Here is a 25772-nt window from a genome sequence, read left to right on the forward strand (position 1 = left end):
TTATTTGCAACATAACCTCTAGAAAGCTACGATCAGGTTTCCCCAGATCTGCCTGTGTAAGGCCTTTCTGCTGGGCCTACCTTGCTATGAAACTTCTGATAGAATAGTTTGCGAGGATCCTGTTCCCTGATACACAGTAACTGTGGAAATGCTATGAAAGCCCCAGCTTTCACAAACAGCCCACTCATGCATAGATCAGTACATTTCTTAACATAACTACTGGAGGAATTGAATTTAGAAATTCAATAACCAGTGGTAACACAACGTGCAAATAGGGGAATTGAGAATTTAATTTTTATTTCAATATTCTGTAGTAAGAATCAGAGGGAAGAAGGAAAGGGTAAAATTTAGTTTATCTTGAACCTCAAGTACGCAATTCCTAGCACTTACAGACAGGAACGTTGGAAATAGAGTGGCAAAAACTAGGGTAGTCCTAAGGCTGTGCTCTGCAGGAAAGCCCTGGACACCCAACTGGAAACAGCCTTCTCTGCCTGTGTGCTTCTGCCTGCTTTACTCTGTGTACTTCTCCAGCAGCAAAGTTTCAGCTTAATGGTTTTGCTTTCCTACCCAACCCCAGTGAATTTCAGCTGATGCATGTTATAGCCTTGAATCCAAATCCTTAAGTACAATAGAAACAGTGAGGACAATCTGGACCCATTTGAAAGAGAGCCTTTAACTATCAGGGAATGACATACCGTGGTGTTTCTCTCTGTCATTGGTGAAGGCTGCGGAGTTCCTGATATTGGAGTGGAACCAGGTGTCCTTATTTCATCAATCATCATTTTGACTTTTTCAGGAACTTTGGTGGCATCACTACAGATCTCCTGCCACCCAGGCAGCTTGGCATTGAGGAATTCTGCACACTGCATCCAAATTTAAGAGGTACTCATCAAAGATATGTTTTGCATAAAATTACACAGAACTACTTGCTAATTTTTGTTACAGAAAAAAGATAACTGAAGTGAAATGGAAGTCTTTTCAAACACGTTCAAGGCTAAGTAATATCTCTTTGAAGTATATAGAAGAAAGAGATGGTCCTTTTTCAGGGTCAGATATCAGAAATGCCATACTTAATGTGTGATTTTTTAAGAAGTCACAGTAACCCTTTACCATTTGCAACAGCACATTTATGAGAATATCACATTGTAGACATTCTCTACAAACAGATCACAACACTTGTCTGGCACTACAGTGCTCCCAGTGCTATCTAAACTATCTGTGGCACTCTCATCTAGATACTAGAAGAGATTTTAAGATCTCTGATGATTAGATTTCAGGAGCTTCGTTTTTATTTACATGCATGCCACCGACCTGAGCGTGATAGAAGTGCATGTGCTGGGTAAAACTGCAGTGCTTGTCAACTAGAAAGCAGAATCTTCTTTTTTCTTCAAGTAGAGCTTCTCTACAGCCTTCTGCAATAAATCTCTGAATGTCAGTCTGTCGAGAGCTCACGGTTTCCAAATACTAAGGGAAAAAAGTAAATAATTCACATGCAGTCTGTGAGTTTTACTTGATACTCTATCCAGTTACTGAAGCGTGTTCCAAAAAGACAAGAAAAAGTTATCAGAAAGGTGGGGTGGAGTGACTCTGCTGCCAGGTCCTTCTCTTTTTATGCACACACCTGACTTCTCCAATCTCACACGTATTCTATTATAGGCAGTCAGTACCGGGGTGTGAAGCACCAGAGGAGATTCAGAAGTCAGGAGGAATTTCTTCATGGAGGGGTGGCTGGGCCTCCCTGGACCAGCTGCACAGGCACTGGTGGAGCTGCTGTTTCTGGAGCTGGAGAGACGTGTGGATGTGGCACATAGTTTAGGGCTGGACTTGGTAGGTCACTGGATGGTTGCACCTGATGGCCTTAAGAGTTTTTTTTGACCTAAATGATTTTATGATTTTACTGTGTGTGTGTGGTGTGTGTGTGTATAGACAACGAAGCAAAAGAAGAAAAAGAATTCTATCTTCTAAATTAAATGCTGTAACAAAGAAGAATATGACTTTAAAGCAGCAGCAGCTGAGCAACTTTAAGGCCACAGGTGTTCTCTAATTGGACTAATTACCTTCATCTGCTCTATAGCAGTTATATTTACTCTCACAAAGCTTTAATGAATCTATTCTTCATTTTAGAGAGGAAAAAATGAGTTACTAAAGAGACTAAAATGTATTTATCTGAGGTTATGAAAGTTTGTGACTAAAATGTGCTTAAAGGCTAATTCTTAAATTCTCTGTCCAGTACATTAAAAATGAACTGTTCTGAATGTGGGTTAAAACAGTGTAAGAAGTAAGAGCTGGTATGATTTATGCTTATGTGCCTTGTTATAAACAAAGCTTTATTTAAAGAAAAAAAAAAATAAATAGAAAAACATAGAGGAAAAAATATAAAAGCTAACCTAACATTGTATCTCAGAAAATAGTCACCATTTTATTTGAAATAACAAGTCACCTATCTGCTCTTCCTTGCCACTTCTGGTTTGGCCTCAAGATGGCAATGCTGCGTAAGAACAGCAGCGAAGTAATAAATAAGTTGTACGGCCTGCTTGGGGAAATTCAAATCACTGCTGAATTTACACAACGTAGCTGAGTAAACTGCTGCGTAAAGGTGCAGGTCCTGAGGTGCTTTAAGGCTGTTCACCAAGTAGTGGCCATCTAGGAAACCCTGAAGCTGAAGCAAACGCCTCTGAACGCCTACAGCAGCACAGCCAGCATTTAATTTGAGCTGCAGTAATTATTGTAGGAGTGTCTTTAACGTACAACAGCTCTGAGAAATCAAAAATACACATTCTTTGAAGTTAGTTCAACTTGCCAAACAACATGCATGGCAGCTGTGAACTAACTAATTGCATTGCATGCACAAAAATTGTTGTAGGCTTCAGAAGTCAAGCTTTGAAAGCCCCGGATAAGACCTGTAATAGCTTAATGTTTTCTGCTGACCAGTTCTCATGCAAAATAAAATTAAAAAAAGAAAAAAGCAAACCAAGAGCCAACACACTGACCTCCATTTCTTTATGCTCATATTTCATTACATTTCGTGCTCCTTGGCTTTTCCTTCGGATTTTTTTCAGCTCAGCCTGAGACTTCTCTAGGGAATCCAATTTACTTCTGTGTTCGGTTTGGTACCTCTTTAAAGTTGCCTGCAATCAGAGCATTTACAAACATCTCAGTGCTCTCCACAACGCTGCCTGTGTAAGCAGCTAAAAAGCATTACCATAGATATTGCTAATGCATGTCAGATGAGACGACCAAGTGCTTTTCTCAGCTGTGGGTTAAAAATGCTATGAAGGCATGCACTGGTTCCTATTTGAACTCAAAATAAGCACAAATGCTTTTGCCACGTTTAAGTAGAGCTCAAATCTAACAGTGATTAGTAAACTGCTAGGGACCAACTGATCAATAAAAGATGCCCTCTTTGGTATTAGAACTGAATGTACTTACGGTCATGTATTTTACATCCAGGTCTGTTTTCTTCTCCAGTTCAGATATAATTTCCTTATGAAATTTCTTAAACTTTAAAGCAAATAAATTAAGGGTTATTAAAAATCGGCAAAAGCGGTTTTTAATTTCAAAAGGTGAGGTAGGTTAAGAAATGCTTGAACTTACACTTTCCTCTAGACTGTCATTAAGTTTCTTGTGCGTTCTTGAAATTTCTACCAGAACTTGGCCTGTTGGGAGACACACAACCATATTTCTTTCTTTCATAGAGTTCTGGAGCTGGTTAACAAGCAGCAATAAAATACACATAACAAATAAATTTGTTAGCTATATTAAGAGAGATAGGAAACTTCCTGCTGTTTCTTAGCACAGCAGTTTAAATAATTTAGTGTATCTGGCCACAAACAAACCAAGAAGCTCATAAATGACAGGAAAATCATCAGTCCTGTTACTGTGCAAGCAAGACTTGGTGTGACAGACAAAGTAACTCCTTCCTTCTCCCCAAAGTAACGTGACTGATTCAATGAGAGACTATTCTTGCCAATGTGGGCCATAGGACACAGTGACTGGAGATAGCTGCTGCTTCCAACAACTGCTGTCCACTCGGCCTGCAAACTGAACCTTAATGTCTAACTGAGCACAGCGTCAGCACTGCAGTCACCTTCCACGTTCAGTGACAGCACACTTGCTAAAGCAGATCTGATACTATGATGATTAATTTCTCATGCTGTTTTATCAGGGATTACAGCCTGTCTGTATGGCATTAACTAATAGACAGGAAAGGTAGATTTCTCAGCTTCCTTTCCTTAGCAAATTCAGCTAAATAAAATGAACGGCAGAACTTCTTATCTCTTCCTTTCTCAACATCTCCCCAGCCATCGAGACCCATCCCTCCCTGGTGTACGTTGGGGTTCTGGTAACCCTGTGCCTGGGGCATCTGCAGTATGAAGAAAGGATGGCAGACCTGGGGCAGTTCAGCCTGGAGAAGAGGAGACTGAAGGGTAATGTTACTGATGCTTATAGATATCTGGTGGGTGGGAGTCAAGTGGATGGGGCCAGGCTCTTTTCATGATGCCCAGAAGAGGCACTAAAACTAGGATAGGAAGTTCCTTACAAACAGCCTACAGTGATAGGGTGCTGGTGATTAAAAGTATGGAAGTAAATACTGTGAGAAGTGAGAGTTACTACAGTAATTATTTCCTATGCAGTAGAAAAGTAAATACAGTGTAGTTACATAAACTTTTGAAGTAATGGACATCAGTAAGCGACCCGGTTGTTTGTAAGGCTGCAGAAGTGAATGCAATTTAGTCTGTAGCACTTATTTCACCCAAACCAACTGAGAAGTTACATTTTTGACTGTAGTGGCATTTCAAAATCAGAGGAGTTTTGCGAAAAGGAAAAGAACCACCGAGCAGTGATACAGTGTTAAAAGAAATCGGGGAAAAAAATCCACGTGAGCCTACCAAGTTTGCGTGGCTTCGCATTCGCAGAACGCAGAGCTGGTTGGCAGCTCATAAACATTCGTGGTGAATGCTGGAACGGCCACCAGAAAATCGCCCCTATGAGTTCCTGATGCTTTTTAAAGGAGTGTACATGCACTCCGTGTTCCTGTGTGCTGGGAGGAGCTGCTGGCAAAGTGCAGCGCGGTGCTCCAGCAGGCAGCCCGCAGGCAGCCCACAAGGCGGCATTGAGCCCTGCAGCGCGGCGCCCGCTCAAACGGCCCTTTCACCTGGGGCTGCGGGTGGAAAACCTGACGCTCAGGGCTTGTTATTTCTGTCTCACACTGCATCTGACCGCAGCCTTCAAGGCGTTCGGCTTTGAATACTTGGGTAGGAAACTAGCTGCCTTTTTTTTTTAATCTTTATTGCAAAGAATACTGCCCAAACGTATCCTGAGATTAAGAGAACTTTGAAATCGACATTTCCTTCTGAGCAGTTCGTGCTGCATTATTTCCCAGGATCCTTTTCTTTGCACACCCTAGAACACACATGTTGTTTTTAAATGTCAGTGACCGTTCCTCTCATATCTTCTCATTATCTCGTATCTTCTTTCCCCCTCACCGAAGGCTCCCCAAGCACTGCACATCAGACAAAACCCATTCTGTACTGGGATCTCTTCACTGCCACCAGCGATGCGGAGGCACTGGGTGTGCTGGCTCACCCGCCTCGCCTCCGATTCCATGCTTTGAAAAGAGCTCGCAGTGAGTGCATGGATCTATTGAGATTTAAGTTATAGTTTACATTAGAGGTCAGATTCTTCTCTTTAAATAGAGAACACTTTGTAAGTGGACGTCTACCATGGTCTTTTATCACCAGTTTAAGATAATGAGTTACCACATTTGGACAGCCCTCCTGATTAAGATTTATACAGGATAAATGTTTTTGTAGAAGTGTAACCCAGGGAAGGTAAAATGAGCCCAGACCTCCATGTCACAGCATCCGAGTGGGATGGAAACCAAACAACTTCAGGACAGTACGTTGATTTTGATTACAATTGTGATTTATAAAATAGTTCTAATAAACACAGTAGGTCACTGGATTAATAATGACATCAGCTAGGGCCAGGCTCTGGTGCTTAGCAATTATTCAGTTTGTAGAAAGGTCAAGAAAACTACTTGAAGTGAGGACAAATGTATTACTCACATCAATTAAAAATACTCTGCTATGTATTAAAGCTGCTCATGATCAGGTTTAATGAGACCTCTTAATACACAGTCACCAAGTCTCGACCTTGTCATCATTTACTGTCAAACCCCAGAGCTAGCAAACATGCAAATACACTACAAAATATGACTAGACTGCATGATAACAGACTGCTTAAGTCCAGCTTATGACAGACATACTGTAAACCAAACCAGCTTTAGGCATCATGTTATGCAACGAATTAACAAACTCAAACCACCAGTCTTCATGATAAACATAACTAGACAGCACTTCTCTTTCAAATATACTTTTTTTTTTTGCTTTGCATTCCCCCACACTAAATACAAAACCTTTGTGATGAAACAGTAGAAATATATATTAAATATTTCCACATTTATTTTAGAAAATAAAAATGTATTCATAAATGTGCATAGACACATGTTCTGTTAATATCAGCTCAGTATTGCAATGCAGGGAAGAGAGGAAACAACTTCTTACAGATGGGTATTTGGGGAAAACATCTCACCTTAAAAGAAAAGTGACCTTAAAAATATACCAAACATCTTTCATGTAGAGTAGTTGAAACTAGGCTGTGTAATTTACCCACAGTCTGAAATATGACTGTGGATAGTAATGTCAAATTATTTCAGTAAATTTATTTCAGTTTCAGTTGGGTTCAGTGCACAGTAGAAGAATCTCTTAAGCTGAAGCCTTAGAAATTCGAGGGAGGTTTTTAGGCTTACCCAAGGTTGTTTGTTGTCCCTGTGTTTTCTGTTAAGAAAGTACGACAGGCTAGAACTCCATTAATGGTCTGTTGGTTTTGTTTGCAGAAAGAATAAATAGGAACCACTAACCCAAAATACACAACACTTCTCCACACACAGCATTGCGTGAGGAAGAAGACATCTCTGAAAAATTGTCTTCACAGTAGATGAAAAACAAGGAAAGCAATTTCTAACAGAAAGCCTCATTTGAAAATAGAAGAAATAGTAAGCATCTTCATTATAAGGCCAGAATATAGAGCTTCTGCAGCAGTTACAGTTCAATCTCACTGTTCACACTGAGCAATTTTAGTGGTTGTTTATCTTTTTAGCTTATGCTGACTGTTTTTCAGAACAGAAGAGTTAGTTCAAAATAGAAACAAAAATGGAACTTGGTACAGTTTTGTCAGAGAAGCAAATATTAGCAGTTACCAAGAAAATGACTTAAACTTTTAAAATATTAATTGGCTATATTGATAAAATTACTGGTTTCATCACCTACTTGAAATATAGTTAGGATTTTGTTTGTCTTTAGAGGAGGTCACTGGAACAACATCAAGTCTCACTAGAAAGACTTTGCTAGATGCCTGGGAACAAAGTGCTCAATTAGAATCACTCCTTTATCTCCTGTCGTCCTACTTTGCATTCAGGGCAGGTCTAGTAACCTCACGTCTTCAAGATGAAGCCATGTAATTATTTGTATTAAACAAGAGCAAAAGGCTGAGTCAAAGCTATGCATGGAGACAGGACAGGTCAGGAATATCACGAGCTCCCATTCTGTCAAGATGCTCTTTCTTCCCAGTTGCCCTTTGCCCAGAATAAAGGCAGTGATGATTAAGAAAAGCTGGAAGCAAAGTCATCAGAAGCCATTCGCCCCTGAAAGGAGGTGAAATGGGAAGACTCAGAAGAATACAGTGCAACATAAATATAACTACCTAAACATCTGTTAAGCTTCAAGTACTTTCAATTTACCATTCCCTCGTAGGAAAGATTTATTGCAGAAGGATTTAATTGTGCAGCAGATACTTGAAAGAAGGCATAAAGTCTTAATGGAAATTAATATAAATGAAAAAATAAGAACAGGCAAAACAATGTGTTGGTTTCCAAACTACTGACTGCTCTGCTTCTGATGCAATTTGCCCAGAATACTTGTGGGGGGAGACAACCTGTAGAGTTAATGCTCGTGTGCTCATAAATCAATAGGACTGGGTCAAGTCTGCCCTTCCTTACTGCATGAGCAGCAAGGAGTAAATCTGTCTGTAGTTAGTTTTATAAGTAGTACTGACACATGACCATGCAGTGCATGTTATGAAGGTGACTGCAGAGGGCGAAGGAAGAATAAAAAAGAAAAAGAGGAGTCAAATCTGCAGTAGAGCAAGAGAGAAGAGAGTTCAGAGGATAATAAAGTGTTTGAAGTCCACTATACGTGGTGGGCCCACACTACCCAGAAGAAGCTGTGCTATATATGGACATACTGATATGATAGTTATGTTTTGCTAGAACAGAATTCTGTACTATCATATATAAAACAAAAAAGCTAATTTTAAGAGTTGAGCTCCAATGGTATGAGGTGGCAGTGAGCTCATACTGCTCTACTTTCTCCTCCTCATTAGACTCCACTGCCTGTGCTCCTGTGCAGCTCCTATCTGGGAAATACGTTCTACCCCGTGCACATACTTTTCATGTACATTTGACCAAAGTAAAAATTTCAATTGCTCAATGTTAAAATCAAGCAGGAAAAAAAAAAAAAAAAAGGACCTACAGCCTCTGTGTTTATTCAGTTGAATAATTTCTTTCCAGCTACACCATAGCCACAGTTCTTTAGCAAGAGACCAGAGCTGTTTTGCTCAGGCTGTATTCTAGCTATGATATACTTTCTTCTGCTGGAGGTACCTTTTACCATTTTACTTTGATAGTGCTGTACACCAGCTTCTATGCTTCCAGAAGTGTTTGCTTTATTGCAGTACGTACATCTTTGTACGTCCATATATAGCACAGACAAACAAATACATACAAATAAAAGCATTTAACACCAACGGCCCATTCCCTCTGTGCCAAAGGCAAATAGCATCAGGAGTGAATACATGAGCAATTATCAAGACTATGAGAATTTCCAGTTCCTCTAAGTCTGTTTGTGGTGTGATGCTCCTATTTTACAATTTAAACAGGACAACAAGAAAAGCTTATGTTATTTAAAGAGAAGTGTGACTTTCCATTTTAGCAATTTTCAGCCTGCTGGTCTCCTTCCTTTTCTCTCCTGACCTGTTCTCATCTCTCAGTCAAAGAAAAAAAAATCAGAGATTAAATTGTTTTAAACCTACTATATCATTGAACAGATGATGATTAACATGAAATATTTATCTAGTTTCAGATGATTGGTAAAGTAACTAAATTTTAATGTTAATTAAAATAGGAAAGGAAGAGTGTATGCCACATAAATAATGCATGAAAAATGACAAACTCATTTTTCCACCTGTTACTCCATTCGTAATATCTTTAAGGACTGACAGAGGCTTTTTTTTAACCCGAACATATAAAGCAGAATACATTAAGGTATGCATGTCACTGACAGGTCTTCCATGGGGCCCTGGAAGCCTTAATTACAACAGCTTCTCGTACTGAGCTGCAGTGGTGTTGGACAGGCAGCTTGTGGGCCTTTCCAGTCAGGTGCAAGGAAATAAGTGAGGACACAAGCACAAGCCTGAACCTCTGTGCTGGAGGCCCTGCTGCTTTTGGGCCGATTAGGGGCCATCATACAGCAAAGCCACCCTGTGTCTGAGCAGGACTGCAACAAGCAAATGTCATCCAGCAGCAAAAACGGAGGTTCCTAATGAGTTTCCAGTACTAAAAAAGGATGAAAAGGCGAGGCACTGTGCTGAGTGCTACGTGGAATGCAATTCCAGCTAGGGAGTCACTGCCTTTTTTAATCACAGCGATTTGGAACTGCTGCCATCAGCAGTGTCAAAAATGTATCCAAAAGACATCTCCAACTGATCCTGGGCTTTTTTCAGAAATTATTAATTTGTAAGAGCTTACTGTATAGACAAAATAAAGGTAGAATTTAGAAGTTAGGGGATTTACAAGCTAGTTACATGCATGATGTGATTTTCTTTGCAACAATGTCATTTGCTTTCTATTTTCCATACATTTGTCTTACTGAAGAAGTCAAATAAGATTAGGTTTCCCTCTACGTAGGCTTGCAGGTCTTTTTTCTTCCTTTTTTCTTCCTTTTTTTTTTTTTTTTTCCCCAACAGATGTACCTGGGGGAGGAGATGGTGAAGAAAAACTGATTGCTTAGCATCAGCTGAATGGCTGCGTGCCTGCCCAGCCTCGCCAGCAGTGATGGCATTGTGTTTGGGTCGGTTAGGAGAGCTGCCAGGGAACACACACCTACTGTGCACAGAATGCAACTTCCCCACTGTGGAGTTAATTACTATTTTCTGAACAAACACTAGTCACAATCAAGTAAACGTTGCATGCACACACAGGTGAAACTCAGGGCATCTTTTCCAGAGTTTCTGTTGCAAAATGAAAGACGTCTTTGCTACGTGTGAAGCTCATGTGATACGTAACTGTTTCAGGACAGCCAGCATGCCCTTTGTCACATTTTCCTCTATTTTCTTAGGCCTTTGAAGCAGAGCATGATGGTATCATGAAAGTGCGCACCCACTTTATTTTGAATATCTGATTTGTCTTTCTGGGGGGTACAATGACATGCATTATTATGGACGTGCTGTGTGAGAATCCAGAGCCATCACACACAAGTGGGCATTTAGGGCAGCAGTACAGACACATGCACTCGTCTCAGGCTGCAGAAGGTAATGCAGCAGAAGGTAATGCAGCACAAGGCACAGTGAGTATCTGAACAGTTGATTTATCAGTGAACACACAGAGCTTCCAATGGCTCTGCAACAGACAGTTGGGCAACTGGGCAACGTACAAACTACAGAGAAGTTCATGTTTAAGAATAAAAGACTGAAGGTTTGATTTTCCTTCTTTCCTCCAGCAGACTCATCAAAAGTTTATATGCAGAATACTGAACATCAAAAGCCACAGTACCAATTCTAGAGGAAAAAATTCTTAATATGAACATTTAGCTTGACTTAACCTTATAAATGATCTTGGAAAGTAGAACTGTGAATAGCAAGAAGTTTCCACTAAGTCAGCTACTGTTTCCATCCCTAGCAATGTAGAAAGGCTGGCTGCTCTCCTCCTACCTTACTTATGGCAGATTGGAGGTCTGTGTAGCACTGAAACAAGGTTATCACAAAATTAGGAAATGCAAAACCTCACTCCTGAAGAACTGAAAGGCACCTTGTGTTTCATTTTCAATACACTTTTTGTTATATAAGAATTCAGTCCCTTTTTTCAATCCCACTTTATTATAAATATATTTTAACTGTATTTTATTAATGCTCCATAGGAAAAGCTGGCCTGACCTACTAACTGCTTCAGCTGCAACCTCTAAGCTGGTTTCCCAGAAGTTTCCACAAGATGAGGTGCTAAAAAGGTTCTATAGTTGCTGGCACACTTCACTTGCTTTCTGTCCAACAGTCTCTTCTGAAAGTAGAACGTTTATCCTATCCAGGAGATGGCAGTGATGCAGTAAGGTGGGACAAGATGACAGATCTTTCTTTAGATTAAAGCAGCCAGTGAAGGACAGGGTGCTTGGTGTCATCTTTCGAAGACAAGTGAAACAGGATTCCAGCTGACAGGGTCAATTCATCTGCTGAAGTAAGCCAACAACTCTTCTCTCTCCACTGCCCGTGAGTTTTCACCCACTTTTTAATTTTTATTTTAAGTGCGGCTAGCTTCATTTATCCTAAACTATTACATTTCCTGTTCTCCTGCTTGTCTTTGTCAATAGTGAGAGCAGCACTTAAGTGCTATATCACAGAAGTAGAAGAGATAGCTATTCCCAGCTTTAAAGAAGCACAGGCTCAGATGTCCATTTTGCTTATTAATAAGGAAGGAAAAAGTTCTGAGTGACAAATACTAGCAAGACACTGCTTTTGAAAGATGGTATGACCTTACGTTACAGTCAGCTTAGAATTTTTTTCAGTAAGAATGTGTTTTCTTTTAACAAAATAAAAATGTTTTCATTGCATTCCAAACAATTTTGTATGGCCACTTAAAGCTCACTGTTTCTTGTATAGAAAATCTCTACAACTAGAAAGGAGAAACAGTAGAAAAGTCCACTGGGTTTATTTTAGCTTCAAATGTAAAATGGTTATCATTTAAAAATAAATAAGTGAAATCAAACTGTGCTCTCTACAGGTTTAATTTCACTTAATTACATTAATAATACATTATCAAGTTATTGTTATTTTGCTTTGCAGAACCAGAAAACAGTTATCAAAGGATTCTGTTAGATTTCAGGCCATGCAGATGGATAGGAAGTGCTGGCTATGGGATAAACTCTAGGCACATTCACCACTCAGCTAACAAATCCTTATCAACAGTGATGCTCAAACTAGCACGCAGTTATCCCAGTGACTGCAGTCATCTCTATGAGAAGCCTAAGGAGTCTCAAGAGAAGGAAATGCACGCATAGACAACTCCTGCCCCACTTCTCCACACTGTAGTGTTATTATGTGTAATTACCATATTGCTGAGTGCATATACCTACATCTCTTCACAGTGGATATTTTACAGCACGACAAGGTTTTGGAGACCTTTGAAGTCACACCACCTTTTCCTATGAGCAAACTTGCGTTACGTAGACGTGTTCTTTTGGACCTGAAGGACAGTCACACCTTTTGTTCACCAGCAGAATATCGAGTTCTGGGCTCTTCCTCTGCCAAGCAGGCGTTCCATTTACTGGTAGCACCATCACAAGTTCCCTCCCAGCCCTCAGCCCTCCCTGACTTGTGGAACACAGGAGAAAGGTTTTGTCCAATACTTGTTTCAATAATCACCTGCAGAGGTTTTTAACTAGAAAATTTCTCCTGAAAACAAAAAGAAAAAAAGAGAAAAAAAGAAAAAAAATCCCCGTTCTACAGTTTCAAACTGTAGATGAGCTTTTGCACATCTTTATGTCAAATTTCAAGTGAGTGAGACTGAAAACAATAAGCCTATGACACAGAGTAGTTTTTAACTAACAGTGCTGATAGAGTAGAAAAGACTTTCCTCTCTGATGTTCCTCTTAACACAGATTTCTGCAATTTAGCTGCACAGGTCAATGCCATGCAACACATTTATTTCTTCCATATTTGTCTTTGCTGTAGGAGAAGCAGTGAGCAGTTCACACTTAGTTCTGGTGCAGTAAGCTCTATGTGCAGACCCACAGTGTAACTGTGGCACTGTAGTTGCTATCAATACAGTTGCCACACAATAAACGAATTGGGACTTTACACTCCCAGTACTATAAAGGAGCTCAGCACCTGCCAGTTATTGTAGCTACAAGGGGACAGCTGGGAAAACATGAGAAGAATTCAATGAATGTGCAGGAAAACTTCCTGATTCCTGCAGCTAGTGAAGGCTGTAAGGACAGATTACATGGCTGGAAGACAGCATCTGTTACAAGTATTAGCACTGATGCTCTATTAGGCAGAATCTCACAAACCTGTGTTTTAGGTGAGACAAAAAAAGGTCAGGAACACACGATGAAAGTTAGTCCTTTTGGCACTGATACAGCACTACAGTATTTAGGTGAGATTTACCTTTAATGCGCTACTGAAACATGGTGTTTCATTGTGCTGTTGTGATATGCTGCAATTTGAATGTATAAACCTACATTTTAAGTGTACAGCTTCATCTTTCCTAACTTTTCTTCCCGTTGTAATTTAAAATAGGTGTCTAGGAAAGAAAGATATGGAAATTCCACACTGCAGAATGACAAACTGTGTACATTCAGATCATGTTCCTAAACTCTTGTCACTAAATCTGAAGGACTACACGCTTAGAAAGTTGGGAATTTCAAAATTAGAAAAAAAAGTTGACTTAGAGCAACTTTTATTCACAATAATTGTACTGTGAATGCAGTATATTCTTTTACTTTCTCATATGAAATTATGCTGTATTAAAATGTTCCAGAGAGCTTTCCACTGCATGTGAAATCCACAAACACAGTACAAAAGTTTTGAATATCTGGAATATCCAAATTTCCATTTCCTTCTTGCTTCCTCCTTCTGCACCAATCTCATTCTACGGCAGAAAGCACTTGTTCTTACTGACTGGTTACAGGGAGACCATGTTCAGTGTTTCCTTATGAGAAGGAAGGACTGACTGGTGGTGGTTTCGATACACATCTTTGCATAGCACTGGCAGTAAGCGTACTGTAGGTCACCCAGCAGGTTTGGGCTTGAACTTTAAAATGGCTGGGAATGACCTTCCAGTAAGCACTATTCATAAATTACAAAGATTATTGTATTCTAGCCATCTTAGGCACATAAGCTTTCATAAGTAGGTGTAAGAACTTTAATGCAACACAACTCAACTTAGAATAGTACATTATTTTTCATCTGACACCACTAAAGGTGACATTGCTACAGGAAAGAGCTGAAACATTGATTCCTGCCTTATTGCCCTGTTCAGTCTTCTGAAGACTGATTTTAATAAGAAGTGTATCTGCAAAAAACACAGGTTGCTATGCTAGCTATCAGGGAAAGGGGAAAAGGGACAAGTCTTCGAATAGCTCCTTTTACAGCTGAAGAGTACCTGCTGGCTGATGGATGGAACACAGAGTCAATGGAAGAAGTATCCATATTAAAAACCGAAGAAAAAGCAGATCAGCAAATTATTCGTGACACATTTCTGCTGTAAGTGACAGGTAAGAAAACAGCACTGTGGATTTCTGATGACTGTAGAGCCTTGCCATCCCATCCCTAAGCCAAGCATCCCGATAGTGGTTAAAACAGGTAAGTCATGGGGTTTTTTGTTTGTTTGCTTTCAAACAGATTAGCTTCAGGTATTAGTTTCTGTGCTTTGGATGTTTCAATTTTTATTACACACATTAAAAACACTTAGATTTGCTGGCCGCCCAAAGCCCTCAGTACTGGAAATCCAGACAATGGTACCTCAGCTTGTACTCAAGTTTGAAAGCATTCCATTTAAGAAAATGTAAATAATCTCTCACAGATGCCTCCCACATTATCCCACCTTTATCTCAACATGAAGTATTCTATCAGAGAGCATGCTGGAAGAAATCTAGACTTGCTGTCTGGATTTTTCTTGCGGTAACAGTTTAAATAGGTGATGAAAATACAGCCTTAGAGCCCTGATCCTGGAGAAGGCACGACTTTCTCAACAGAAAATACTTAGAAAGAGTTATAGCTGTATGGAGATCACAATTAAACCCCCAAAATGTATTTTCAAGCACAATTTTGTATCGCCCCATAGTATGAAAGACGCAGATTTAATCTCGAACTGCTCACTGATGCTTTCAAAATGCAGACAGTATCTCACAGTCAAACAGATCTCAACGGACAGATTACTTGCATGGATTTTACCAACTTACAGAGATTGTAATTATGCTTTTCCTGATGTTTTTATTAGGTTGACTGGTTAATACTTTTAACTTGCTCATGATTTTGTTCGACCGCTTGAAATCAGCGACTCTGTTTCCTGTAAACAACTCACAAAGCAAACACAGAAAGCTACACGAGGCTGTTTGCTTTCGGACTGGGAGCGGCAGAACAGCAAACAACGTTGAACACAGAATGTTAACACTCTCCCAGAAGTGGTTTCAGAACAAATGGTAAAAATGTATGCAGGCACAGAGAGCTGTGGTCACCTCTCAAAGAGAGGCTATCCCTCAGATCACCTTCAGCAGAATCACTGAGAAAAAAATTACTAAAAACAATCCTTTTAAGTTAAGAGTTACGGAAGCAGCCAGTGTCACACCACTGAACATGTCCTACGTTACCCTTAAGTGAAAGTACAGACTGCTCATAATAAAAGGACAATTTATCCAGTTATTTTTGTCAGAAAGCAAATGAAGCCTTTAAGCACCTTTTCGTCTTTATAGTTCAGTTTGTACTTATATTTTTGTGAGAAATATTACTAATACTTTGGTGACCATTTTACTTTTGTAGACTGAACAATATCATTTCAGCGCTAGCTAAAGGAATACAAAACAAAGCACTACATTTTTCAGAAATTCAGAATATATTTTCAGGAAAGTATAGAACTTATAGTACATTCATGTTTATAGCAGAAATGCTGAGTCGTAGCCTGAAGCAGTGATGGAGCACCTGGTGGGAAGGCAGGGCCAGCCCAGGGGAGCTCAGGTGCATGCAGTGCAATGCACTGAGTGATGGAAGGGGGGAACCAGGATCCACCCACCCCTTGCAGCCCTCATTTAAGGGCTGGCAGTGGAGGTAAGAGGGTCTCACGGGAAATCCCTGCATACCTGAGGCCTTCTGAAGGTAAGCAGTTGTTTTTTTTTTGTTTGTGGGTTTGTTTTTTTTTTTTTAATGTCTGTGCCCACAGCTGTTGTGTTGTTGCATTTAAGCAAGCCTTCACTTGTTGCAGCCCAGGACCTTGCTGCCCTGCTGTGCTTCCCATTGTGTTACAGCATTACAGTGTTCATGTAAAATTAATCTATATTTGACTCTCCATTTACTCGTTCAAAAACTGAACTAGAATATTAATATATAGTACCTGAAAACTTCTAGTGATGTTCTTGATTGATCTGGTGTGAGTGGCCTGAGAATTAATGTGTTTAAGGCAGAGTAATCCCATCTGGCTATGTACAATGTTCTTTTCCCACTTCTCTACTTTACACCATTTCTATGAAATGTCAGCAGGAAAACAAAAATGAAGTTTATGTTTTGATGTAGTTAAAAATAAAAAAATAAAAAAGCACTTACCTAACTCTTTAGAAACAGGCGAATCCGCTGATATATCCCCAATCTTTGCAAGACTATCGTAGTATGATCTTCCAGCCACTACCATAGCTTAAAGGGAGAGGAAAAAAACAAAACACAAAAACTGAAATATTTTCTTCTTTCATTAACTTATGGCACTATGAAATGTTAGAATCCAGGACATATAGTATGCCAAAAGGGAAATCCTATTACTGGAAAAATTTATTCAAGTCCCTGTGCTGTCTGTGAAGTTGTGAAACCAGGTGTCAGCAAGACAGGACTCCAAAGCAGTTCAGTGAAGCTGCAGCCTGTTGTTTAGTTCCAGCTTTCCCATTCAGGTGGACACACCTGAATTAACACTTGGACTCTCACTTTTTTTTGTTTTTTTTCCCTCTCCAGGACAATTTCCCTCTTGCCCCACAATTTTATTGTTTATCATTCAATTCTAGCTTTATAGGAAAAAAAAAATAGGTGTTTATTACATATCACTGAGGATTCAATTATTTGCAGTTAATCATTTCTTAGTTATAGCCTATTAAAACAGCAAAGCTTGCTTTGCTGGAGTGAACAAAACATGATCCTAACTCCAGTGAGGACAGCAGTGAGAAACAGGTTCCCCTGCACCATGCAGTGCCTGCCTTGTGTGGCCATGGTAACTAAAAATGTAAGACATTATGAGGGAAAAAAAACTGCCAAGGCTTTATTGGAAATAGCAGTGAAGAATACTGATTGAAGTATATCTTTAAATTTTTGGGGGATAGTAGTTAATTTTTTACCCAAAGTGCAAGCTAAGCAGATGCTTGCTGTTGACTTTAGAATACCCTTTTCTGGGGAGGGATGGCATTGCCAATTTAAGTATTTCAGATTTCTTTTTACTAGCAAAGGTGGCCTTTTTGGTTACCCAACAGTATGTTTGCTGAGAAGCCACCAACTTTTCCAAATGAAATGGTTCCTCCTGAAGCCCTGTTACATTAGACTAAAGTAATTTCTCTCAGCTGCTTCTCACAGGGATGCCACGTCCAAACTTTCTGAACAGATCTACGTTGCTGCTGCTGATAGGGCTATCTGCCATGCATTCATGAAGAGCTTATGTCATGCCAGCTCCACCTATCTAATAAACAATAGATTAAACACATTCTCAAGATAGCCCCGAGTCAATCTCATCTCTGAGCATAGGTGCTAAGAAAGGAAGAAAATGTGATTTATATTTTTCTTCTCAGGCTAATCAAACTAAATCAAGAACTCCATCTGTTCTGGTCTCTTCACTATCACTCTGGCTAGTAAATTGTACTTCTACAGAAAAGGAGTTTTGACTACTAGCCTCAAAATGCAGGAAAATGCACTGTTAAACCATTAGAAGTTTGTGTAAGTTTTGTGTTGCTGGAGAGCTCTGACTTCTTTGGAATTATCTAGTGGTCAGCAGCCCTGCCTGTGGTGGGGGTTGGAACTAGATGGTCTTGAGGGTCTTCTCCAACCTCAGCCATTCTGTGGTTCCGTGAAAACTGCAAGATGTTTCACTGCTTAGCAACAGGATACTGACTCCTTGTTACAATCTCCTTGTACCACTCTGAATTTACAGAGAAACCACTAATGTGTATGAGAGCCCCAAGAGCTCTTCCTCAACGGTTTTGGAATCGCTTACGTAAAATGAAGCTTTCATATTAGATATGCTTTCTCAACTAGGCTCAAGGAGGTAGACCATAAAATGGATCAGCTTCTCTCCAGGACTGCTGCACACAGCTGTACCATGAATTACTGATGACAAATTGATTCAAATTAAAAAAGGGGGGGAAAAAAAAAAAAAGGAAGAAAAGGCAAATTAACATATCAACAGAAAAGAATGGAAAAAAAAGCTGCTCTTAAGAACAGGTGTAACTTTCAACCCAACATGAAAACTTTGCTATTCCTGGTACTACCTATAATGGGTGAACTTATTTGCTAATGAATGAGCTTAGGTTTTACTGCAAACAAATCAACATTTCCTTATTTTCATCTCCAGCAGGCTTTGGTTTTTATCTTTTCCTCAAGTCTGGTCTAAAATTTGCATGAAGAGAAATTTCAATGTCTGTTTGGCTATGCATGACTTCTGTAGTATCACGTTTCCCAGAGTGCTACGTTACACGTAGGGGAAAGACACGTCACAGACCTTAAGGAGGCAAAATTGGGAGATTTCACATTGCTTTAATATGGTATCAAGCAGCTCAACAGGTCTGTGGAAGTGAAGAAGAGCAAGCTCCAACAGGTCCTACAGTGTAAGCTTTGGGAATCTAGGGCCCAGGCTTGGAGAGCATTTTTTTTATCTAACAGTTTCTCAGAAGTCAATAATGAAAGTATATAATGAATGCCCTTAGATTCAAATTTATTGATTCTGATTTTTGACTCCATTAGGAAGATAGCTTCGGATTGAGTGTGGGTAAGAAAAAAAATTAATCCGCTCCTGGATCTTGTACCTATTCAAGTTCCTCTGTTCATGAGGTTATTTACTTGGGCAGTGAAATGTGTACAGTAGAGGAGGAACAGAGGTAAGAATATGAATTTATTCCTTTTTAGATTTATTACAATTCTAGTACAGGTTACTTATACTCTATGGTTACTTATACTTTATGTTCAGGGTTATTGGTGGTGGTGTTTTTTTTGTTGTTTTTTTGTTTTTTTTGTTTGCAGTAGCTCTGTGGAAAGCCTTTGAGATGCAGCTTTTGCAGAATACCATTTGAATTCAGCCAAAATCCAATTTCCCCTCCCAAATCAAAACAAAAAAATAAAAATAAAAAGACATATTTGTGCCTTTTTTTTTTTTTTAATAAATGCATGAAGTTCAGTGTGGAATTTAAGCTTATGCACAAACCTCATAACCAATATGAGAATTAATCAAATGAAAATTAAGTGTTGTTACTGAAATTAACATTCTGAAGACTTACCATTAACAGCTTTTTCATAATTCTTCCCAAGATTTATTAAATTCCGCAGTCCTGGATTGAATTGTTCCATTACATTCTAGGAAACAGAAAGTTCGTGTTACGGCCAAGGAAGTCAGCAGTGGAGGAAAGCCTTTATCTCAGTGCCACTTGGTTATGCACAGTACGTATCTGAAAGGTCTGTGGATGGGTGAAAAGCAGAAGACTTGGAGGGAGAAATGGGTACATGATGCATGGAAATGGAGCATTCAGGGTCAACAAATTCTAGAAGAATTAGGCTTAACTGGGGCTCAAGAGGAATCCAGTTGTTTATGACATAGAAGAATGTTGAATATGAAAGGAAAGTTTGCATAGATCTTCCTTTTATGAGAGGTGATGAAGAAAAAACCATGGAAGAAATGGGTTCTCCACTAATTGTTTTCTGAAGTCAGAGAATAACAAGAATTTTCTGATAATGATGCATGATTTGAGCCCCCTCCCCCCCCTTACAAATAAATGTGAGGAAAAGGGGGGAAAAAAAAAATAAATTAGATACCTGATTAGAGAAGACTAAGAGAACTAAGGTGACTTTTTTTTTTTTTAAATGCACATTAAAACAAACCACAAAGTCCTCCAAGTTACAGGTAGCATTGAAAGGAAGCAGTTCTCTCTGCTCCTCTTTTAAGTTTGAAAATGCTTCTTATTAGGAGAGCCACAGCTTTGAGAGATACAGTGAAAATGGTGGCCTTGTTTAAAATGTTCTGAAGATTCTAGACCTTCTTTTCCCAGACCTTTCCTATCAGAACTGCAGCCATGGAATCACTCTGAGGTTTTATAAGATCACGAGATCCCTCAAGACGGCGTTCTGTCATTCTCACTGTTCTTATGGCACTTTGTAATGGCACAGCTCCTGTCCCTCTGGATGCCATTCACACAGCAGGACTTTCAAGTTTGAGGAATTCAAAACAAACACTTTCTGTTTACAAGAAATATAAGACACCCAACTAGTGAAATAATATCAAGTCACTGTCTGTTCCTCAACTAACAGAACGTAATTATTTCTATTTACTGCATACATGGACCCAGAAAGCACAGGAATGCCTTCACATGTGTTCTATTTTCAGGAGAGGTCATTCAGATTGAACTTTTATTATTTTAAATGTAGGGCCATACGTGATGAACTCGTGTCAGTGTTACAAAGCAAAGAGTGAACTTCAGATTCCACCAGTAATATTTTAACAGGTCGAGTAAAACACATCAGAGATGTACAGAAAGGGGAAAATGCAAAAGAAACAATGAAAATTACATACGCTGAATGCTCTTAGAATGAAAAAAGACATTTTCTCTGGTTTTCTTCTGGGTGTGAGCTTTATGTGAAATAATGTTTTCAGTATTTATTTCCTAACCACATTACGTATTTTATCGGCACCTGCATGTGTAATATTGCTGGATCTGGATAAAGTTACAGATTCACACACCTCAGTGATGGCACTGAGGGACAACATCCCTTAAGGAAGGGCTTCAGTATTGATTTAAAGCCCACAACGTTGCTTCCCCCAGCTAGAGAGCTATTCTGTCAACATATGTTGTCATTCTGTGAATGCCCCAAATGGTTATAAAGCTTCTGGGTGCTGATAATATATATGACATCAGCAGTGGACATGCAATGCCAGTAATTAGCTCCATTGCTTTTATTTGTACAAATTTAAAGCAACTGGAATTGCTTTCCTGTCTAAGCCACTGAATTCCTACCTATCCAAACACAATCACTGCAGGCAAACCTCCCTGTTGTCCCCAGGCCCTCGGTCTGTGTTAACTCACAAACCACATCCAGAAATGGTTTGGGAATGTGTGCTTCAGGTTGGGCCAACAATGCCAACGGCCATTCTGACAGCTTCACACATGGACTTTCAAGCTCCAGCATCTGGGAGCCCTTCTCCTCCCACCCCAGCTGCTTAACTGGCTGCTGGAAATATGCTGCTGTGCCCCAGCTGGCACCATGACCCCCCACCACAGACTGGGGGCTCAGAATGGACCTCTGGAGATCATCTGGTCCAACCCTGGGTGCTTCTGTTCTAAGGGGCATGTTTCTTCCTCTTACCACCTTTCTGCTTTTCCTTCCCAGCAGTGTACTAAGGAAGATGTCTGCTGGCATATGGAGCTGATGAATCATGAGAATAGAATGGACGAATCATGGAACTGTTTTAGGATAGAGAGCCCTCTGTTCCAAGGATCTGGGGGAGGAGAAGGGCGTACATGGAAAATGTGCACGCACATGGCAGGTAAGAATCCCAATGCCACGTCAAATCTCCACCTGGTATTGAAAATCATATTCCTGCAAGACTGATCCACCCCTGCTTACCCCAGCCCCAAAACAAGAAGCCAGAAGCCTTACTGCCACCTACCCCATTATTATAATAGCAATGTTATAATTACTGGCCTTCGCGTTCTGATTTTTTTTAATTAGTCTCCTAACAATTCCGGGGTTAAGATTCAAGTGTTCTTGAAATCTTCTAATTCAGACTTCAAGCAGCGACTGCACATGCCTCATTAGTTCTCATTTAGGAGGAAGTGGAAAAAAAATCCAGCAGCTCCCCGCCCTGCAGCCAAGCCCCGCAGTTCTATTTTCAGTAGCTGAATTAAGACATACCAGGCAGTCACATAGAGCAGATATTGACTGCGCTGCGGAAACACAGCACAACTCAGCAGAGAGCTCTCAGAGCTCAGCACATCACAGCTGCTCTGTGTATGTGTGAAACTGCTGGGAACGATGAAGAAACACCGCGTGGCTGGATGCCCTCAGTGGCTGGGGAGCACGCAACTCATGGACCTTCTCTCTGCTAGACCAAGCAGTCTCTGGAAGTTTTTCAGTCTGTGCTGCCACAGTGGTTTGTTGTTAGCAGAAGTATCTGACCAGTTTCTAGACACGAATGCCTCAGAATTAGAGAAAAGTTTTGCGATGGAAATTTCTCTGGTATTTGCTTGGTTTAACACGGGGCATGCTTAGCTGACCCTCCCAGCACTGCACGGGGCTCAGCTACTTTCCTCCTAAGGGTTTGTGTTTGACAGACATAGGCCTTTTCTCCCCTCTCCCTGCTGGAAACAATCTAATGAAATAATTTTTAGTTGATTTTTTTTTCCTCTCCTCAGCATTACAGAAATGAATACGTATTATTTTTTCCTTACTAGAGGCTAGATTGTGAGAGCAAACAAAACCTGACCTCGCTCCCAGAGCTCACTTTTTACACAGTCTTCAAAGCAGTGCCATTCCAGGAAGCAATGTTCAGAGCACCTTTTCAGAAAAGGGAACCTGGCAGCTCCCTGTTCAGCAGATTGGTATTGCCAAGACGTTTTGCATCAGAACTTTTCAACCCAGGCCATTCTATAACTCTATGATCAGTTAAAATGGTTGTAATGTTTTGTTGAACTTCAGAAGTTACACAGTTAAAAAAGCTATTCAGAAATCAATTTTTATGTTAATTTTCAAATTACGTCTGACTGTTTTATGGCCTCCCTCGTTTACAGTCTAAGGAAAATGTCACAAAAACGACTGGGGCTGAACCCCAGGACAGTATTCATGGTCGTACAGCACAGCCACATCTGAAAACTTCTAGTGAGCAGAGTCAGAGAAACGGGAATTCTGACCAACAGAACCAATAACTTAAAATTGTCCTAATTGTCAGATAACTTCACAGTCTTCTTATCTGCCATGGTGTACAGAGGCACTGAAACAAAACCTTTGTCTCAACTAGACATGACAAAATAAGAAAAAAAAGCTGAGAAAGTAGTTCACATGGCATCATCTGGCTGTACAGGGAGTAACACAGCCTAGGCCTCCTCATTGTTGATGTAGTGTCCTATATTCTAGTGACACACTAGCTCTCGTGAACAGAGTAATTAACTGGAAGAGAACAGAAGACACGTGATTAGATCCTACAGCTTTCTATTATTTAGGATGAATGGAAATGAAGGGAAACATTTTTAAACAGGGCAACTGGAAACATCTTCTTATGCAGACAATATTAGAGTTGGCACAATCGTCTGAAAAAAGAGCTGAAGAGGAATGTATTCTGATCACTGACATCAATAAGCCATCATATAATCTGACATGAAAGTTGCTGTGTGCTCTTTGCCACAAGAAACCAGTGCTTTTTAACCAGGCTGGCAGAAAGGAGCTGCCTGAAGAGGAACAAGCTGTATGTTTCCACAAGTTGTGTATAAGTATTGTATCTTCCTCAGTTTCTGATAGCCATATAAACAACGTTAATCTTCAAAACAAATGACAGCCATTGTAAAAGTGCCTTCCTGTAAACGTGCAGCTTTGCTTTTTACTTAAAGACACACCTAGCAGAACAATAGCTCAGCAGGTACGAACGCTGCTGAACAATGCTCAGACTCCGTCTAGTTTCAAGTTTACATCCTGCAGGCACTTTTGCAAGAGTGGATAACAATGTATTCAGCTAGAAATCCAAAATTACAAAATGAACACAGAAAAGTTGGTCTAATGTTAATTGTATGACTATCCCTATAGCTATTCATAGCTAACCTTTGTATAGACACTAATAATGTTGCTCATATTGTTCACTCAATTAGAAAAGATGGCATTTTTTTAGAAGTATTTTGTGTTGCTACACTAAATCTGCGAACCTACTTGAGGAGATTCAGAATGCTCTATAGAAAGCATATCATAACGTGCTCTCTTTTGTACGTTATTACATCTCATTCCCTGCTTTTGCTGTTGAAATCCACAGAAAAAAGTTTTCAAAAGGGCTGGACTGAGCACTCAACACATCTCATGTAAAGCCACCTCAGTTGTACATCAGCTTAGTATTGTTTTAAAACAGGTCTAGCAGAACGGGAGAAAATCGGGATGACTGTTCATTCAAAAAGGCCAATTCTTATGACTAATTATTAGGCAGCTTTATGTTTCTCCCATCAGTATGCTTTGAATACAAATATTTCCAGTTTATGAATACGTTGCCCAGGAGAGAATACAAGTATGGTCAGCATAGATAATTTGTGCTAAGCTAGAGTGGGACTTTACAAACACACGAACTCCCAGGGCCCCTCTTCCCCCAAATTTGGATTTATATTGCAGTGATTCAAAGCAGCACCCTCCCTGCAGTGTGCCATGGGTGAACTGTAATTCTCCTAAGGCAGTCGAATGGCAAGGCTTTTTTAAACACAGAAATGGGGAAGTCAGGTAGATGAGAAACATCTCGATGAAGCAAGCCTACCGAGACAGTTCTACGTGGCTCCACTCAATCAGAACAGCACTGTGCCCCACGGAACAAGCAAATCACACACTTGGAGTGGAAATGAAAATTTCTGGGTAAAATTTACATTCATGTAGAGAAATAAGTCCTTAAAAATGCAAGATTATCAACACCTGTGAACTACCAAGAATTCCTGAAGCCTCACCCCAGAGGGCTGACACGCGAGCTTTGGGCACAGCCCTCGGAGCACACGGGCGGAACAACGGGCCCATAGCTCAGCGCTTCCATCTTCTGTCCCCTTCCCCCTGCTCTGCACGTGTCACAGCCCGCTGCCAGCCTTCCTCCCCGCACAGCAGGGAAGATGAAGCAGCATCGGCTGCGGTGACACAGCGAGGAGTGCCGCTGCCACCGGGTCACAGAGCGACGCGTCTGCGAAAGCCGCGACGTCCCCACGCAGCGCGGCGGTGCCGGGGCTCCCGGGGCAGGGCAGTGCCCAGCAATGTGCCCTGCAACCCGCCCAGCTCCTCCTGACTCACCGCCCCACGCCCTCGGGCTTCATTTTGCACGTGCCATTCCTATCGTGCACTAAAGTGATTCTTCGGGTATTACATAAAGACCAAATGTCAGCCTTCGTTTTGGTGTGCGCACATATTTGTGGGTTATGTTGTTTATTCAGTCAGGTTAGCTAAAAAATGCGGAGGTATTCACTTTCCTATGGTGTTGCCAACAAAACGGATGACTAAGATAAAAATACAAAGGCATTACTTTTAGCCACTTGATGCCTTCTGTGGGTATATTTTGAAGCTACGTATAACAGGGGTTACTGCGTATGGAATAAAGCCGGTGGATTATCATTGTAAGAGAAAAGAAATGGCAAACACGCCAAGCAAGGCACTCAATCTCATTTTCTGCTATTTTTCAGGTTGATCTTTTTGAGAAGCTGAAAGCCCAGGTTTGGTCCTGCCGCACACGGATGCGCTACACTGAACCGCTTTTGTCAGACCAAGGCTTCTCACTAGTAGGA

General features: G+C 40.4%; 1 protein-coding gene across 2 annotated transcripts in view; it reads right to left on the reverse strand.

Moving 5' to 3' along the window:
* Nucleotides 1-25772, reverse strand: part of BAIAP2L1 (BAR/IMD domain containing adaptor protein 2 like 1) — a 33500-nt gene that overhangs the window by 5513 nt on the left and 2215 nt on the right. For both annotated transcript variants that reach the window (XM_085237377.1, XM_085237378.1), the window contains exons 2-8: nucleotides 19557-19632; nucleotides 16642-16728; nucleotides 3595-3656; nucleotides 3430-3501; nucleotides 2991-3128; nucleotides 1312-1464; nucleotides 696-863 (exon numbers count right to left, since the gene is read on the reverse strand). In XM_085237377.1, the coding sequence (XP_085093503.1) occupies nucleotides 696-863; nucleotides 1312-1464; nucleotides 2991-3128; nucleotides 3430-3501; nucleotides 3595-3656; nucleotides 16642-16728; nucleotides 19557-19632 (756 nt within the window). The remainder of the gene's footprint in view (nucleotides 1-695; nucleotides 864-1311; nucleotides 1465-2990; nucleotides 3129-3429; nucleotides 3502-3594; nucleotides 3657-16641; nucleotides 16729-19556; nucleotides 19633-25772) is intronic.

The sequence above is a fragment of the Meleagris gallopavo genome, chromosome 16 (genome assembly GCF_905368555.1).
Source record: "Meleagris gallopavo chromosome 16, MGAL_WU_HG_1.1, whole genome shotgun sequence".
Classification (NCBI taxonomy): Eukaryota; Metazoa; Chordata; class Aves; order Galliformes; family Phasianidae; genus Meleagris; species Meleagris gallopavo.